The following is an 11,917-nucleotide window of genomic DNA, read 5'->3' as shown; positions in this document are numbered from 1 at the left end:
TAGCTAGTTTAGGCACAAAATCTGTCAAGACTGACTTAGCGCATCTGCAAGTTGAACGCCTAATGTTGTGCATGAGTGTGTTCTTCATACCTAGTAACTAGCGTGCACTAGGGGCCGCCATAATGTTGTGCAGTTTCTGTTATGACAAGAAAGAGCTATAGCTTTGGGGCCCTTTCTGCACATGTCAAGCTTTAACTCAGTGTCGGTGTCTTTGCTCTTTTTAGATGGGAAGTGACAAGACAGCTCACAGACAGCGTGAAGCGCACATGCAGTATATACTTTATTGTGAATGCATGTACAAATATAGCACATACAAGCCAGTGGTGTGGTGGAAGAAATGTCCAGAAGCAGTGTGAGGTGGTGCTATGTTACATGCTGTTAGGTAGTTAATCTATTTTTTTTAAAGTATCATATTCTACAATCCATTAGTATGTATACTATTAATCTGTAAAGTAACTATTCATTATAGCTGTCTAATAAATGCACCCATTCATATGTATCACACACACATACAAGGGGTGGTAGGGTTGGGAGACAGGGTTGTGAAACATCATCTCAGTTCCTCCATTAGACATGACATTACATGAGTACAGTATGGCCATAGTAGCATACCAGCAGCCAGCCTGGCAGCTGCCATTGACAGTGGAATTTAAAGGGAAATTGTCTCTATTCTGCAAGGTGATACCAGACCATGTAACGTGTCATAAAAGCTTGCACAATGAGTATTTGTGGGAATGCTGTTCTACAGCATGTGGGAATGCTGTTCTACAGCATTCCAACTATTGTTATTCGTGTCGGCCATTTTCTTTATTTATTATTATTCCGTCTTCCGTACGTTTTTTGGCTCTCTGTAACTTCTGCATACTTTCACCTATTTAAACCATTCAACTTTTCAAATGTTCAGCTCTTTCAGCTAATGATGGGACTTCTTCAACTTTTTTTCTACTATTTAAGCTTTAAATTTAAAGCTTTTTAACACTTTTTTTTTTAAAATTGAAGTGAATGAGAGCAGGCTTCAACTCCTTAAAATCTTCTTCCACTCCCAAAAGTTTCAGCTCCTTTATACTTTGACCTACAGACGCCAAACAAACTTTAAAATGTTCACAAAATATTCAGCTATCAGCCTATGGCTTTTCAGTTTGATATCTTTTACAGTTTGACAAGAGTTCCACTCTTCCCTCCATTGACTCTCCTGTATAACATTGTTCACATTTCCAAGCAAAATGCAGAACAAACCACTTTTTTAAATTGCTGATATGCCCACATTTTTAAGTTTAGCCACATGAATTTTAGATGGAGACGTTCACAAAGGCTTCCTGTTTCCCACGGTGAAGTCACTGTATGGATAGCGTGTACTGTTTTGGATTTATTAAGGCTTCTTTGAAGGCATCCTCAACAGCTCTCACGCTGGCTGGTCTACAATGTTTATGATCCAACAGGTGAGATAATTAAATAGATGAAGGAACACCATGCACCTAATGAGTAGTGGTAGAGTAATATATAAGACATCTGACTTTGGTGTAGGAGATCAGGTGTTCAAATCTTGCTTATGGGGATTTTTACCTCTGACATATGTAGCAATTGGAAATTGCTTTGAATGAAAGTGGTCTATTTCCTTTTTCCTCATATCTCTTTTTCTCTTTTTTCTTCTTGAACAAACACACACACACACACACACATGTATACACACGTACGCTGGAAACACATACACACACACAGACACAAACCCACACACAGGCACACAATCGCACACTCACACACACGCACACAATTGCACACTTACACACAGACCTGCGCACAATTGCACATGCACACACACAGAGACACACACGCATACACACAAACACAAACACACGCATACACACAAACACAGACACTCAGACACACACGCAGACACACACACAAACACACATGCACATACACACACAAGCACACACACATATATGCAGACACACATATACACATACACACATACACACAAACACACGCACACACACAGACACACACACACCCAAACACACATGCACATACAACACAAACACATATATGCAGACACACATACACACATAGCCACACATATACTGTACACACAGACACACATGCACACAAACACACGTAGACACACAGACACACACACACACACATATACACACATGCAAACACACACACACGCTCGCACAGACACACATACACACAGACAGACAGACACAAACACACATATATGCAGACACACACATGCACAGCCTCACACAGACACACACAAAACACACACACACACAGACATACACACACAAAAACACACACAGGGACACACACACAAACGCAGACACACACACACACAAACATAGACACATACACACACACACACAAACACACTCCCCACACACTTGCGCCGGCTAGTCCCACACACCAGCGGAGAAGTATAACCATCAGCCACTTGTATGCTCCAGAGAAAGCTCTGCGTGGAGCCTCCACAGGACCAAGAACAACTTAGTTTCTAAAGAAGCTGGAGGCAGCAAACAACCACCGCTGGCTAAACTATTTAAACATGCTGGGTTGGTTCAGGACACCCCCGTCTGTCACTAGCAATGATGATGCAGTAATCAGTGATGATTCTTTCCGACCAATCTGTAGTCTGCAGGTTTTTACGTCACCTTTTAGTATCGCATCAGCTCACTTGGAACCTCGACTGAGGTGGTACTTAAAAAAGTACTTGTTAGCAGGTACCAGGGACTTTTTTTCGTAATGGAAAACCAAAAAAGGCGAATAAAGTCGGTACCATGTAATGGAAATGCGCCATAAGTCTGATAATAATACAAAGTATTTCTTCTTTCAGCCTTTTCGGGCAATTCATTTCAACTTTCATCTTTGACAGTATTACAGTTCAGCTTCAAGCTTTTCTAACAAGCTTATTTAGGTAATGCAGTTTAGCTTTCAACTCTCAAAATGTTCTAGATGTTTCAGCAGTGCAGTGCAATGCGTTTGAGCTTCAAGGTTTTTCATACAATTTGTTTCATATTTCTGCATTTGTGAGTCATTATCAGTTAGAAAATATACTCAGACCTCACAATGTTCTACATCTTTTGTCATTGTTCAACCTTTAAAGCCAACAGTTCAGTTTAGCATCAGCTTTTAACTTTTTAAAGAAATTCATACTTAATTAAAACAATTTCCACTTTTTCAACTATTCTCACTTCTTCAACTTCTTCTTATGGATTTAAGCTATTCATCCGGTTTAGCTTTAGCATTTCAGCTATTCAGCATTCCCACGCATTTTCTGCAGGAAATGCATTTTCTAGTTACAATAGGTAGCCTATGACAACAGACAAAGTTGTAGGCCACTGGTGAGAAACAAGGACCTGACCTTTGGCAAACACACACTAAGCTATATGTACAGTTAGTACAAAGTCATGCATGGAAAACATGTTAGTGAAAAGTATTGTTTCTGGTGACACATTAAGCAATAGCTTGGCAGCAGCAGTTAAAAGACTGATCTGAGACTGTCCTGTGAGACATATCAGAGATTTTGCAACAAACAGCAAAGGAATCATAACCTTTATCCTAGAAGTGAGCCAACTACATGGCAACACAGTGTATTCTGCATTGTCATTCTCAACAAATTTGTTGTACAGTATAGTGAGCAAGGCCAAGGTTTGCTTTCAGCGTAGCTGAAGGACAATACAAAAAAATTCCTTTGTTGCAAACCTCACCTACAGGAGCTAACAGATTAAATCAGTGTGACAAGTATATTTTATAATATACTTGTCTATGAATCTAGTGTAACCCAAACAAAAGTCACTCTGTAAAACAGTTGGCTTAAAAGTAATGTACATTACAGTTTTATGTATGTGTGTTCATCCATGAGATAAACATGCGATCCACTTCAGCCCCAGTCCCCACCCTGTCATGATAGATGTGACCAAGCTGGCGTTGTGTATGAGTGTCTGTTTACATCGTCACCCCGGCAATTCAGCCCTAGCCTGTACCAACAGCTTCAGCAGGAACAGCTGACAAAAATAGAGCCTGGTCGGCCAGCCGGATTCTACCCAACTCTCTTACAGGGAAATTGGAAGGGCAGCAGAGGGAGGGGGTGAAAAGGGGAAATAGTTTGTCTATGGAAAAGGGCAATGGAGCAAGATTACCAGAGTTCATTGAAACTCAGAGCCAAGGCAGGGGTGGTCGTCTGGAGTGTAGTTGTTTACAGTTGTACAAGGCGGATATTATCCAAAACAACATTTTATGGATGTAAGGCAATCAACCCATTGACTGGTTCTCTACAAGCCAAGATGGAGCATTTTATATCAGGAGCAAGCAGAACCTCACATTTAAAACAATTGTGGTCACTATTTGGTTTCACCGTAATGTATGATGCAGTTAAATAGCACTAAAGATTTTTTTCCCTTCAAAATTATTTTTACTCCTGAAATATATGGAATTATAGTATGCACTCTCACGATAACAATATAGGGGTTTGTAGAAAGCTTTCACACATTTCTAAACAATAAAATCCCATGCCATGTTAAATACATGTTTGCAGACACTTTTGGCCCAAACTCTGTGATCGATACCTTGCCCAGAATGTTACTGACAAGCTTATGTGTCACTGTCCGGTGCCCGGTGATAAACATGCTGGCAAGGATCTCCCACTCTAAGCAATGGATTACCACTGCTACAAAAATGTCTCGACGTAATCCCATTTATCAGTTTATAATTATAGAAAAACTTTTTTACTGCACGTTAGCAAATTATGTACAGGTGTTGAATGGAAGCGTGAAAGCTAATTCTATGCAGGCATATTTTACATGACATTTACATTAAATGTATGTAGCCATGTTATCATCATGCTATTGTGCAGATGGATAAGAAAGGGAGATATCTCATACACAGTGAATTTTTTTCCAAAGGGAACACGCTTTAAACCTATAATCACGATATGGGTACATTTGTCTTATTTCAAACTATGACTTGTCACTCATGAGAGAGCAGACAGTCAACAATCCATTTACCTTATGATGTACCTCATGTTACCATAATTTGTCATCACTGGTTTTCAATGGGCCAAAAGGCTTACTAATGAAGGAAAAAGACTTTATTGCTGACAATGTGTTGAGTAGTTAGTTCTAACTGTAGACTACATGTCATGCTTCTTGAAGTGTAGTAACAATTCAAATCATGTCTATGTACAGTATATAATATATAAACACCTACACCCTTTTTTCTGGACAGTGAATGATTATATCAGGTGTACCAGTAAATTTGCATGTGGATAAAATCCCCTTACCCACTCCTCACTGTGTCACAAAAAACATTTGAGTATTATTGTCAGTTTTATATCTCCCCCTCTGCCAGAGAGGAAATCCCTCAAAACTACACAACGGGAGCATGTGGCGTTTTTTTCATAGTCACCTGGCCTTGTTCTCATGTGCGCCTAGCACAAACATACACACAAAGTTGTTTAAACATGGGGGTCAATCAGCACGTTTTACAAACACAGTCAAGCGATTATTACCCTGACATTTGGCAAAAAAAGTTATCTTATCATTCTGCACTGCAGTGTATCCAGTCTGGTTCCAGTAGGACACAGTAACAGTATGGCACACAGTAAGTTAATTTGGCATGCTCTTAGAAAAATTGTAATGGACCAAATACTGAGCATGTTTAAACCTGCTCTGAGTCTCATCATTAATAATATATAAAAGCATGTAAATCAAAGCCTCCTGGCCAAAAGTCAGTTAACCTTGATGCAATGCAAAGTGTTTCCTAGTCACATCTGTAAGGCCATGGGACTAGACCAGCTGAGCAGACGGATTGACATCACTAACTTATGACGCATAGGGATCTGCTTATCTGTTCTCACTTGAAGATATATAGTAACATCAGCAATAGCTTTAAAATCCAAGTTTTGGGGTCATCAGTGCTGAAACAAATATGTATGCCGTATCTGCCTCAACATAACTCACAGATACTTAGCAAATCCAAAATTACATGTCTGAAATAACTGCCTGGTCAAATACCAGCAGGTGTCACACCCCAGCCCCACATTGCAGAGTGGTTTCAATATGCCTGGTCTTTGAGCTACAGCTGACCTCATTCCTTAGGGCCAGGCCTACTCCTACAGTCAGCCTCCCTAATCTACAGATCAGGGTCTGGAACGAGCCATGACCCTGCTGATAGTGAGAGGCTGAATACATGAGTACATGGGTCTGGGATAGCTTTCAGCCCTTCTGTAACATGTGCTAATAGTGCACTTCAATTCAATCCTGTTCAGAAATATCCACAAATTTATCATTAGCTAGATCTTTTGTTTTATTAGACTTATGTATTGTCATACCTTAATTTTTGACCTTAATATCTGACCATAATGCTAATAATTTAGCCTAAAACTGCTTAATCAGTTCAACACAGATGGGCTAAATCTGTGTGCCTGTGTGAGGGGTGGTCACTCCAACAGTGCACAAAAACATACCATTCCATACATGAGACGGTTATGCAACTCATTCACATGTAGGTTTCTAAGACAGACAGACAGACAGACAGACAGACAGACACACACACGAAGAAGAAAACAACACACACACACAAACAATTGCCCACAGTCTGAATAGCCTTTAATTGAAATTATTCACATTTAAGCTCTCCCTCCGTACAAAACAGAGTAGGAGCTGATTTTCAGAAGGTCCTGACCCCCCAATATTAGGAGACACTTGTTTGCCCAACACAAAGAAAGTTAGCCATCCAATTTAGTTTTTATTTTGGGTGCCTGCAGTGAAAAACTCTACATGTCTTAATGTAATCATCTTATATTCCCCAACTTAAAAAATAGGCTACATTGTACAATGTTATTTACAAAAGATTAAAAAAAGTTAAATCAAAATGGATTTTTTCAATCCTGCTGCAGCTCTGAAGTGACCAATCAGACCATTTCTTTGCTTAACACACTTAGGGTCAAAAACACCCTATAGTTTTCCAACTATTCCATTCTTTTTGGTTCCTCACAAAAGCTTTTATTTAAAAAAGGTGAAAAAAAAAAAAGCTTTAAATGTAATGCATTACAGTCATTAATGACCTTGGAGGCGTTTTAACTAATAATTCTCCACAGGAGGTAATACTGGAGCTCAGATGTCCATCTCAAACTGGTTGTCATCTGTTGAAAAGGGAGAGAAGAAACCGTTAAGATTAAAAAAGGGAGGTATTTGACAATCAGCTGGCAGTTTGCAAAACATTTGTGTATGTACCCAAAGCACAACCACACCTTAAACGGACTACAGAGAAGATGGCAAAGTACAGACCTTATCAATGCATTCATAACTGGCAAGAAAAAAAAACATTTGACTACTGGGTGGAGCTTGCAAATCCAGACCACGTGACATGTTTACCGACCCAGACAAGGGTGACAGGGGAAAAAGGGTGTCGACACTAATCCCCATGGTCTTTATTTTTGACAGGAGGAATGGAGAGGGACAGATTGATGTTTTGATGTATTTTTGCTTAATAATAAATAGCTGTCTCAACTTGCCCATGAGCCCAAACCTTTGGTTACACTACCATGAACCATTGCCATGATTTTATTTCCAACGAGTGATCATATCCTCTGGAGAGGGCTAACAGAAACACAGAAAATTCAGTTGACCCATATATTTGCTAAATAACTTGATTTTTCTTAACCAGTCAGCAACAACAAATTAACAGCTGACACCATCAACTTAAAATTTAGAAAAAGCCTAGCTTATACAGTATGACACATATAGTGATTGTTAAGTAATTAGCCACTGACCTAGTTTTAAAAGCCTAGTTAAACCCATAAAAGCTACAGCCTCTAAAAGACTAAACTAACACATGGCCATAATGCCTGAGCAACTGCTGTGTTGCAAAAATGTGGGCATAGCACTGCGAGAATATATGCTGCACCTATCTGCTGTATTAGCACGTTGAATACTCATGACAATGTAAAAACTGGCAGCTCATGTTGGAAACAAAAGGGTTTCGAGTACATGAGAACACAGCTGGAGAAGCATTCTATACATAGGGAAATTAATGAGTAGTTCTTAGAATATTAGATAGGACTACAATATTGTGCATTGTGGGAGGATATTTAGATTTTTTTTTGAATATTTTTTTGGGGCTTTTCCCCTTTTATTGTGTAGAGACAGTGGATAGACGTGAAAGGGGGAGAAAGATGGGGGATGACACGCAGCAAAGGGCAGCAGGTCAGATTCAAACCCACGCCGCTGCAGGACTCAGCCAACATGGGGCGAACGCTCTTACTGGGTGAGCTAGAGGCCGCCCCAGGATATTTTGATTTTTATAAAACTACAAAAAGCATGAAAGATTCATGGACATGTGTTTGCACACATAAACTTGGGAATGTGTGTTTACCAGTCTACTCTATAAAAACTAGTCAGAGAAAACTAGGTAGTTGTAAGCTTACCTGCAATGTCCTTTTCTTCTTCCTCAGCCTCCTCCTTGAGATCCTGCAGTTTTCCCATGGGGTGCGTAGCAGGTACTGTTACCCCTGGGATCTGGGGCAGACAGCATGGGGGGGTACGGGCAAGAGGGGAGTTTCGACAATCCAACAGAAATTTTCTGTCGTAAATGATGCGGGTACCTGGGTTTGAGAGACAAAAAAAGAAAAGTTAACAAACATCAAATCGCACTTGATGATTGAAAGTGAAGTTAATGCTCTGAAGACAAAAACACAACAGACCAAATGCTGGAATACCTAGATAAGTTAACACAAGAGCATCTTTACAGCTTAGCAAGGTGCACATTGGAGTTAAATATCATTATCCTCTACCAGAGGTGATTTGAGTGAGAAAAGCAGGGTTCTGTGTGCGCGCAGAGGGGAGGGCTGAAGGATGCCACTGCCATGAGTTCTAGGAAATCAGAGTACAAAACATTCTGTCTTTGAAGCAAGAGGTCCTGAGGTTTAAGCAAGCCACGTTTGTTCTTTGACTGGGTAAAATATTTACCATTGACGGTAGATGTCACATGCATAGGCATCTATCCAAGCTTTTCTCAAGTTTTCTCACAGTGATGACATGATTTCAGGGTAAAGCAATCACACAAACCTGCAGCTTGCCACATCTAAAATCTTCCTGGCAGCCTCAGGTCTGTCACCATTTGGACTTGGCCAACTCCAAGCGAAAACAGTGTTATAAACGGCGTGTTGTGATAAGTTTGACCAGGACATGACTGAGTCAAGGAGTGGTCTGCTGCTTTTTTATTGGAGTTTAAACCTGCTGAACCTCGCCACAAGGAAAAACACGTTATGTAATAACTGTGGTGAGCAGTTCGTCCTGGACAAAGGGAAGCAAAGCAGAGGGGGAATAGAGAGAGAAATGGGGCGAGGAAGGAGGGCTGGAATGTAAGCTATAACATAGTGCAAGCAATGCATTCCAAGACAGCATTAGAGTGCAGTAAAAAAAGGGGTCGGTCTAGCAACACATGGCATGACCCTCGCAGAGTGAAAGGTGTTGCACATGAAGTGGAATACAAGTCCAAACTGTGTTGCAAGTTCCTATGCTGTGTTTAGCAGTGCCATCCATTTTTGGTACGGATTTAAAAAAAAAATAATTTAAATAAAAAAAAAAAAAAAACATATTGCTCACACTTCCCACATTAGACATGTCCTTCCCCTCCTCCTCTTAACTTGTACAAAATGTTCTCTACTGTTCCTGAAATGCAAAGCAGAGAGCAGCGGGGATAGGACAGCCTCCCAACTCCTCCACTGGCAGAGGCCAATCCCTCTTCTGTTCTGGCAGCTGGACACATACACCCCTTTTTAAATCACAAATCACGGGTTAGACTGCTCTTGTTGTCTTTAGACGTCAATGTTTTCGATGCAGCAAAAAGTGACTGTGTTCAGACCCCAATGCATTTTATGTTGTTTATGTTTATGGCAATAACCCTGCATATCCCGTGTAAGGCAAAGTTACTAGTATTGTTATGCTATTAGCAATGGAAAGCTAGACATTCCTGTGTAGTATTTATTTGAAACTTAGTAATATGAAAACAGTAAAAACTGTCTGACTAACGTTACATGCTTATGTTTGAGTGTAATCTATGTAAAACAGTACTGTATTGTTTGATTTACAAAACGACAGCAAACCTGTTGACAGCATTTATGTTTTTAGTTACCAATTGTTTAGAGTTTAAGCTAATTTGGTTATTCTATGGTGTTAGGGCGAGCTCAATTATATTTTTAAACAGATACTTTTATCAGCTGCATATTTGTATTGTTTGGAGCTTCTCGCGAGAGCTTGTCAATGAGCTGGGAGCATTTGCAGGTATGAACAAATCGTTGGGTTACGTTACAACTCTAGCTAACTTTTTCTGGCAAGTTCCGTGGTGCGAACACACTTTCTAATATGAAACCTCGACAGAAAGCGTAGCACTCCCCAGTTCTTACCTCCAGGGGTGGTGGAGAAGAGCGTCCCCCCGGGTGTCTGGCTGTAACAGTCGGGAATCTGGGACCAGTCTTTTGGGGTGACCACCCTGGTTGGGATAGGGCAGCTTTTAACTTCATTTGTCCCGGTCGACATGCTAGCTTCTGCGTGGCTGCTGCAGGCGGAGTGTTATTAAAAGTCCTCAAACTCGCTCTGTAACGCTCGCGCACAGCCTTGCACAAAGACAAACGAAGTCAAAGTTGTAGGTTGTTGTTTTTTTTATACAACTAACAGTTACCAAAGTAAAAGTTAAATAACTTAAACTTGTAAACTGATCATTTAAACAAGTTGAGAGTTTGGGGCCCGGTGCTGTCCGTCTCTACAAGCAGCTACCATGTGCTGTATTTGCAGCAGGCAGCCACTCGTGATGTTTTTGTGCAACAGCTCAGAGACACGTGGGGCAACGGATATGTGATAGTGCGAATGTTTTCAAGTACAAGACAGTCCGTGGGGGCGGAGAGGAGGTAACAATGGAGTAGGAGGGACATCTGCTGATTGATGAGAACACAAATATTGAACGTGTAAATATGTTATTTTATACTACAAGAGAAAATACAATGTAAAGTGAAAACGTAGCTAGCTGACGTTACCATCAGCTTATCATTCTCACTCAAGCTCTTATCCTTTAGGGAAGCTTCTCTTCAGCCCTTTAATTTGGCTAAGCAGTATATTACAACATTGGTGTGTTGGATGGTGTAAGACTAAAATAAATGACTGCGATTTTCTTATTAATTTGTCAACATTGGGCTGGGCATTAAGAAAATTGCTTTTCAGGGCGTCTCTGGTTCATTAAACAAGCGCACTTCCACCTGTCCGTGTTACTCACTCAACAACACTGCCCCCTGCAGGCGTTTAAATGGGTGGCGCAGAGTGGGCACGTTTCTCACGTAGAGCTCCCTGCATCCATGAGAGATCCTCACAGCTGCTGCACATCACATCTCTGCTCCACGTTGTCTTTAGCATCAACAATCAAAGCTTTGCCATTTCCCCTATCCTATCTATTCTTTTTTATTAAGCTCTTTATCTATTACATTCAAGTTTTCAGAATTGTGTCGGCCTACATAGTTACATTCTTTGTGTGTGTGTGTGTGTGTGTGTGTGTGTGTGTGTGTGTGTGTGTGTGTGTGTGTGTGTGTGTATACTGTACAAAGGAAGAAGAAAACTGTAATAACAGAATTTAGTTTTCTTCCATGAATGTTAGGCTACCACAGACACCCAGTCCGTAATACTGCAAATATATAAATATTGCAATATTTTCATCAGTGGGCCTTAGGCCAATAAGACCCACCTATAAACAGGTTTTGAAAAGGGTTAAGCCTGTGGAAAAGCAGATCCAGGTGTGGGATGAGGACAGTAGCTATAGAGACGCTGAAAGGATGCCTGGAGTGTACATCCTGGACCATCTTTGAGGACTCTTCAGCTGACTTGCACGAACAGACAGAAGCTATTTCGGGCTACATAGACATGTGTGA

At 40.6% G+C, this 11,917-nt stretch overlaps 1 protein-coding gene across 1 annotated transcript; it reads right to left on the bottom strand.

Moving 5' to 3' along the window:
• Window positions 1–6,586: 6,586 nt before the first annotated feature.
• eif4ebp3l (eukaryotic translation initiation factor 4E binding protein 3, like) lies at window positions 6,587–10,838 on the bottom strand. The gene is made up of 3 exons (XM_028589152.1): window positions 10,409–10,838; window positions 8,429–8,605; window positions 6,587–7,144 (listed from the first exon to the last, which is right to left on the bottom strand). The coding sequence occupies exons 1-3, from the start codon at window positions 10,539–10,541 to the stop codon at window positions 7,116–7,118; spliced, it is 339 nt and encodes a 112-aa protein (XP_028444953.1). The 5' UTR covers window positions 10,542–10,838; the 3' UTR covers window positions 6,587–7,115.
• Window positions 10,839–11,917: the final 1,079 nt, after the last annotated feature.

The sequence above is a fragment of the Perca flavescens genome, chromosome 10 (genome assembly GCF_004354835.1).
Source record: "Perca flavescens isolate YP-PL-M2 chromosome 10, PFLA_1.0, whole genome shotgun sequence".
NCBI classification, from domain to species: Eukaryota; Metazoa; Chordata; class Actinopteri; order Perciformes; family Percidae; genus Perca; species Perca flavescens.
This window is presented reverse-complemented; position numbering and strand designations above follow the sequence as displayed.

Coding starts and splice junctions, on each gene's coding strand:
- eif4ebp3l (XM_028589152.1), bottom strand. CDS start 10,541: ATGTCGACCGGGACAAATGAAGTTAAAAGCTGCCCTATCCCAACCAGG. Junction 8,606..10,408: donor CTTCTCCACCACCCCTGGAG/GTAAGAACTGGG, acceptor TCTCAAACCCAG/GTACCCGCATCATTTACGAC. Junction 7,145..8,428: donor AGAAGAAAAGGACATTGCAG/GTAAGCTTACAA, acceptor CCTTTTCAACAG/ATGACAACCAGTTTGAGATG.